Source organism: Cebus imitator, unplaced genomic scaffold (genome assembly GCF_001604975.1).
Source record: "Cebus imitator isolate Cc_AM_T3 unplaced genomic scaffold, Cebus_imitator-1.0 Scaffold95, whole genome shotgun sequence".
In the NCBI taxonomy this organism is placed as follows: Eukaryota; Metazoa; Chordata; class Mammalia; order Primates; family Cebidae; genus Cebus; species Cebus imitator.
Genome location: NW_016107410.1, coordinates 5,962,693 through 5,969,702, shown reverse-complemented (window position 1 = coordinate 5,969,702; position 7,010 = coordinate 5,962,693). Strand labels below are relative to the sequence as shown.

The 7,010-nt window shown below is 35.3% G+C and overlaps 1 protein-coding gene across 8 annotated transcripts in view; it reads right to left on the bottom strand.

Moving 5' to 3' along the window:
• The window catches only part of CCNT2 (cyclin T2), a 45,062-nt gene that overhangs the window by 14,863 nt on the left and 23,189 nt on the right, over positions 1–7,010 (bottom strand). For 3 of the 8 annotated variants that reach the window (XM_017536095.2, XM_017536096.2, XM_037741152.1), the window contains 2 exons: positions 4,611–4,673; positions 557–602 (listed from right to left, as the gene is read on the bottom strand). In XM_017536095.2, coding sequence (XP_017391584.1) covers positions 557–602; positions 4,611–4,673 — 109 coding nt within the window. Of the gene's footprint in view, positions 1–237; positions 603–722; positions 919–4,610; positions 4,674–7,010 lie in introns of all 8 variants that reach the window. The other 5 variants (XR_005201486.1, XM_017536097.1, XM_017536098.1 and 2 more) reach the window with 5 other exon arrangements.

Sequence of the window (7,010 nt, the reverse complement as noted above, 5' to 3'; positions counted from 1 at the left end):
AAAAAAAAAAGAAAGAAAAAGAAAAAATTGTGTTTATGCAAATCCAGACATGGATAGGACTTGACTACTTTTAATTTGCTACTAGTGGGTATTATCTGGAAAAAAATTTCAAATTACATAAGTTTTATTTATTAAAAAGACTTTAATGAGTATTTTAAAGTTAAGACTGGATCAATGTGAAATTTTAAAAATTGTCATTTAACTATAATTGTAAACTAGAAATAGCTTTATACTTACCAAGTTGCTCGAATTTCTACGTTAAGTTTAGCTCTTTGTAATCTTTAGCTGCTATTCAGGCTACCAATTTTAGACTTATGCACTCACAAATCGAGAATATGTCATCAGAAAGCACCACTACACTTCACATTGTGCATTTAACCCCTCTGTGCCCAAAGTCCCTTGTACAATACACCGCAAAGCAAACAGGAAGGTACCACCACAGTAGATGGTCCAGTCTCCTGTTGCAACAAGGGTAAGAGACACATTGAGGGGGCCCTGCATTAAAGGAAGCTATAGTGTGCTACAACAGTGCAACAAAGAGGGTCAGGATAACAACCTGTTGGTAGCCATGAAATAGGATGTCTGTGCCAAATCCTTGCTTGCTGTAAGAAAAGAAAAAAAAAACGAAGACAATACTATCAGCTTTAACGTGCCACCATCAAAAAGTTCTCAACACAACAAAAACTTCAAAGATTTGTACACAAAAAGTAAATTTTACTTACTACTTACAAATATCACAAGAGCGCCATCATTTTCTATACTACTGAAAATCTTCAACAACATTCACTCAAATGTTTCTTGCTATCCCCCAAAGATCTGAGAAACAAGCCGATTTGCTTTTAGCTAGCCAGTTACAAGGGCTAAACTTGTTACTAAGTTAAGCATCTAGTCAGCTAAAAGTTGCAATAAAGCATTCTCCTGGATTTAAAAAAAAAAAGAAGAAGAAGAAGAAAAGATTTTGAAGTCTAATACAAAATACAAAGAGTTTGCCTGCCAGACTTAATCCTCATCATATTTAAATTGGCTTAAATACTTCCATCAAAACAAAACAAAACAAACCCCCACCCCACAAAACACAGAGCACAAACGGCTCAGTTTTTCATCATGCTATTAAGCATCAACAGAGAATAAACCTAGAAACAGCATATGCGTATAAAGGAGGCTCCACTATATTTTATTTCCAATTACAGAATCTAATTAAAGACAAACTTAGGAAAGATACAGGTATTCTAGGGAGGATCTGAACGCTTCAACACTGGTCCCCAACAGAAACGCAATTTTTAATTAGCTTAAGACACCGAAGAATTTTCCCTCCCCTTATTCTGCCTCTTAGTCTTCCCAACAGGGAAGTCCTTTTCAGTTTCCCTTTTCCCCAATTACATTCACAACCACTGACATACCTTTCCCCTCTTCTCACCTAGAATCGGTTTATCTCAACTCCACCCCTCTAACAGTCCTCAAGTTTCTTCCCCATCCCCTATTTTTTATTCATGGCACCTGTAATCCCTGCTGCCCCATGTGGATCATCAACATAAAGGTTTTACAAAAGGGATTTGGGTTTAGCAGAGTTGTGCTAAGGAAGAGTGTCAAAGCATCAGATGTCTTGGAGGCAGTGTGACTTTCCTGGTGGGGAGGGAAGGAGAAATCACAGAAGTGAAGGTCCCTGTAAAATGACATTAGCCAATTCTGCAGCAAAGTAGCATATTATCAACTTTCTCATCTCCAGAGGGGGAAAAAAAAGACTACAGAAATCAAATTTATTTTCCCCTCCCCCCAGCCCAGAATAAAAATACATAGAGAAGAAAAAAATAATGATTTAAAAATGCCATTAGCAGTTTTCACCAAGGAATGTATCTAAATTCAGTGATCTAGAAACAGTCACTGTGCAACAGAGAATAGAGGGGAAATGCTTTGTTAGCTGAAAGGTGTAAAAGAGCAAAGAAAAAAGAGACGCCACACATGAAAGAATGCTTTTAAAATGGAGATATACTCTATAGTTACCTGAAATGTTAGTCAGACAAAATGACATTAAACATATACGTGCTTTGTACTCAAATTTAAGAATCAGTCACATTTTAACATTAACAACAACAAAAAATCTGGTCTAAATATTTTGGTTTGGATGATTTATCAAATTCGTAGTTTTTGTAATGTTTGAAAAGTTACTATTTCATTTTTCAAGCAAACTGACTTCATGTCTCTAAAAATTTCATCTGTAAAAGAACATGGACAAAAATATTAACCTTTGGGCTGGGCGCGGTGGCTGATGCCTGTAATCCCAGCACTTTGGGAGGCTGAGGCAGATGGATCACGAGGTCAGGAGTTTGAGACCAGTCTGGCCAACATAGTGAAACCCTGTCTCTACTAAAAATACAAAAATTAGCCAGCTGTGGTTGTGTGTGCCTGTAATCCCGGCTACTGGGGAGGCTGAGGCAGGAGAATTTGCATGAACTTGGGAGGCGAAGGTTGCAGTGAGCCGAGATCACGCCATTGCACTGCAGCCCAGCTGACAGTGCAAGACTCCATATCAAAAAAAAAAAAAAGAAAGAAAGAAAAAGAAAAAAGAAAATCTCTGTTAAGAAATTTAAAATTGGCTCAAATTTCACGGCAGTAACCTGAAAATCCAATTTCGTAAGTAATATTTTTAAGCATATACTAGTACTTCCTTCAACTATGTTTCTTTAATAGACTCTCAAGAAAATTATTTGGTATAATACTTACAAAGTTTAGCTTACCTTTTTCAACTTTTTTTTTTTTTTTTGAGACAGAGTCTTGCTCTGTCATCCAGGCTGGCGTGCAGTGGCGTGATCTCCACTCACTGCAACCTCCGCCTCCTGGGTTCAAGCAATTCTCCTGCCTCAGCCTCCCAAGTAGCTGGGATTACAGGCGCCCACCAGCACGCCCGGCTAATTTTTGTATTTTTATAGAGATGGGGTTTCACCATGCTGGCCAGGATGGTCTCAAACTCCTGACCTCAGGTGATCCACCCGCCTCAGCCTCCCAAAGTGCTGGGATTATAGGCGTGAGCCACCATACCCAGCACCTTTTGTTCTTAATTCAACATCTGTAGCTAGTTATGTATATAATTCTATGCTATACTGTAGTATCGAAATGAAAATGTGCCATAAAACACATTCATATAACCACAAAGAACAGGAACCAGAGTTAAATATACTCTAGCTTACAAATGATAATGTATGCTACTACAAAAAATACAAATTGGATTTTCAGACATCTACTTCTTAATGTCACTACCAGTTTTTTAAAAAATGTAGCCACTAACATAATAAATCACCAGGTATAAAACAAATTCAATTTAGAATGAATAAAATGTGAAAATACTTAGGTAAATACTAAAAAGACTTTCAAAAGCCTTACTCATTTTGTTTAGGACACAAAAGCTTGGTAGAAAATGAATCAAATTACAAAATTCTATTTTCAAAAAGGAAGTAACAGAAAATGGCACACTACAGGTCTGAAGTGGCTGCTATGAATACGTAACACTTGAAATAAAAACAGGAAAATAGAAGTAAGAAGCAGAACATACAGCTGTTTAAAAAATGTTTTTAGGGATACAACAGATATACGGGATTCATTTAGGAGTAGAGAAATCAGGTATTACCAGATACTTTACAAGCAGTAAAGCAATAATTTTAACAAGTACTCCTGTTTATAAAAGGCTTAATAGGCACATCACAAACTATATGTATTATACTTTATAATTATTTCTCCATTATACACAAAAAGGAAACCACTTTTAGTAACGTCAAAAACCCTTGAAAAACACATTAAATCAATTTTAGTTTGCCCAAATTATTACGAGCAGAACACTTCCCCCCAAAAATTATTTATTTATTTATTTATTTTTTTGAGAAGGGGTCTCACTCTGTTGCCAAAGCTGGAGTGCAGGGGCATGACCTGGGCTCACCGCAACCTGTGCCTCTTGAGCTCAAGCCATCTTCCCACCTCGGCCTCCTGAACAGTTTAGAGACTACAGGCACGTGCCACCACAACTAGCTAAGTTTTGCATTTTTGTAGAGATGAGCTTTCACATATTGCCCAGGATGGTCTCCAACTCCTGAGCTCAAGCAGTCGTCCTGCCTTGGCCTCCCCAAAGTGCTGGGATTACAGGTGTGAGCCACCATACCCAGTCGACAAATCTTTTAACAAAGGCAATTTTTATCTGAAAGGTCTGAGGTTGGCCTGAAAATTATTCAACTGCTACCACTTTTCAAAAAGTCAAAGTTTGACATAAACCCAAAATTAATATATTTTCTGCACCTATGCACTATTGGCCCACACCAGATTGAAACGGAACTTGTAAAGCTCAATGGGGGATACATAAGAGCACTAATACTTGGAAGCCCTCCAAAGTTTGGTGAAATGAGATTCTTACCTATGCTTAAAGGAAGCTAACATACCAGGTAGAATCACAAATAGAAGTAGATGAATAAGCAGATGTAAAACACTAAAAAATAATGCTTAAAAAATGACATTTCCCACTAATTTTAATGAAACTCAACAAAAGGCTAGAAGAACATAGCATCCAAATCAATTACAGATAATAAAAAGCATTAATACTTATCTGAAAAGTTTCAAGGATCACCTACCTCTTACTAACTGGGTACATTTCACCACATCTGTGTGTGGGTGTTCAATGGTGATCTCAAAACCTGAAATGATAAGCACTTTTTTTTCCAATCACTTACCACTACAATACTTGCCTGAGAAATGCCATAAACATATAATATATTAAGTTAAAGTTTCTCATCACTGACATCCTCATTACTTTTCCAAAGACAAGATATAATTTCTTCTGAAATACAATGTCTCAATTATGAAAATCAAGTTAAAGACTAAGGGTAAATATATTCAAAATTCTGAATTATAAATGATTTGTGATTATCTTAAAGTTAAAAACAAATGGCAAATACAATTGTTAACCTGGTCCCACTATTTAAGGAGAGAATTCAACTACACAACATCTTTCTTCATATTCCAAAGCTTTCTTTCATAAGACGTGAAAAGTGCAGTTTTCATAAACATAACTGTTGGGGCACACTGGTAGAAATGAGCTTTTAAATGATACGGTACTCTAGATCAAAGGGTTTTAACCACTTATAACTACACTTCATTAATAATTAAAATATGACAAACAAATCATATAGGTCTCAAGACTGCTTAAACCACTGTTTCTAATACCAAAGATGAAATGTTTAAAAGCTTTCAACATGCAATCAACCCTTAGGGATAGCAAGGTTTCTGTTGTTATTAAAAGTGAAAATCACATTTGGTTGTCTTCAGAAGCAGTAAGTAAATAAAATCCTAATAAATGGGTAATCTAGATTTATAAAGTTGTCGTGTGGTCTATACACATATTGTAATTAAATATGCAAAATACTTTAAATAAAACCACAGAGGAATATCTTCTAAATTCTAATGTTCCCCTTAAAATAACACTTTGCATTCTCTGTGCTTAAAAATATGTCATAAACAATATAGATATTACATTATTTTATATAACTGCATTATATTTTATAATGATTTATAGTTTTTAATTTTCAATTTTTTACCTAAATGAAATTTATATAATTTTATATAGTAAAACATTAAGATGTTAAATCACTGAATTTGGAAGAAATAAGACCCTCACATTTTTGGTATCTTTTTATTTTATAGAAACTTCAAATAATTTATAGTTGACCTTTTAACAATGCAGGCCCTAAGGGGTGATGATCCCCACGCAGTCGAAAATCCACGTACTCCCCTGCTAAGACTTAACTATGGTTGACCAGAACCTGCTTACCACTGAAGCCTTAATGGTAACATTAACAGCCGATTAACACATATTTTGTATATGTAGCATGTACTGTATTTTTACAACACAGTAAGCTAAAGAAAAAAACTATTAAGAAAATCCTAAGGAAGAGAAATGTATTTACTAGTACTAAGTGGAAGTGGATCATCATAAAGGTCTTCATATAGAGTTGGCTGAGGAAGAGAGGTTGGTCTTATTGTCTCAGGTTGGAAGACACAAACGGGGAGGCAGGAGAGGGAGGCAACACTTGGTGCAACGTTACAGAAATACACCACAATTTCTGTCTTTTGCTGGCATTAAATTCTCTGGCTTTAGATCCTTCAACTTCCCTTTGCTTTAAGCTTCTCTCAAATTATAGTAGAGTCCATAGGCATGCCTTTCTTGCAGCAATCCTGCATTCACATAAAAGCTGCATTTTCAATATGAGATTAAAGTGCAAGGTTTTTGTGTCTGCTGGTATAGTTGCAGCGATAGCTTCCTAAATGTCTTTTTCTTCTTTCACAATGAACCTTATACTGCATTCATTCACCTTGAAATGGTGGGCAACTGTAGCTATAGACCTCAATATACAGTACATATCAAACAATTCAACGTTTTTTTCCAACATCACAACTTTTAACTGCTTCTTGGGAGCATCTCTGGAATCACTAGGGGCACTCTGTATGGGTCCCATGGTATTAATCAAAGTTTCCAGTATTGCATGAAATATGGTAAAAATTATTAGAGAACTGCTTTTACTGATATGTGACTTATTGGACAGACAAACTCTTCAGAGATGACAAGAGTCACACAGCATTTTTAAGTGGATAATCATAACATGGGCTCTTTTCAATAGCAAGAGAAAGTGGCTACAAAATTATCACAGCAGTAGAGGTATATATGTACTGAAGTTAATTTTACGTGACTTAATACTGTACCTTTACATTTGTTTATGTTTATTTACATTTTCTCTTACCTGAGAATAGAACCATGTATGGTCTGTGTTTGTGTGCCTACGTTTTAAACATTTTTTATCTTTTAAAAAAATCAATTTGTGTATATTTTATGGCAGTAAATGATAAAATAGGCTAATATCTACATATGTTTTCCACATTCATGACATATTCAACTTTTTCTTATTTTTTCCAATTATTTCCAGGCTATAGCTCATCTACAGTTTTTTTTTTTTTTTTTTTTTTTTTTTTTTTTTTTT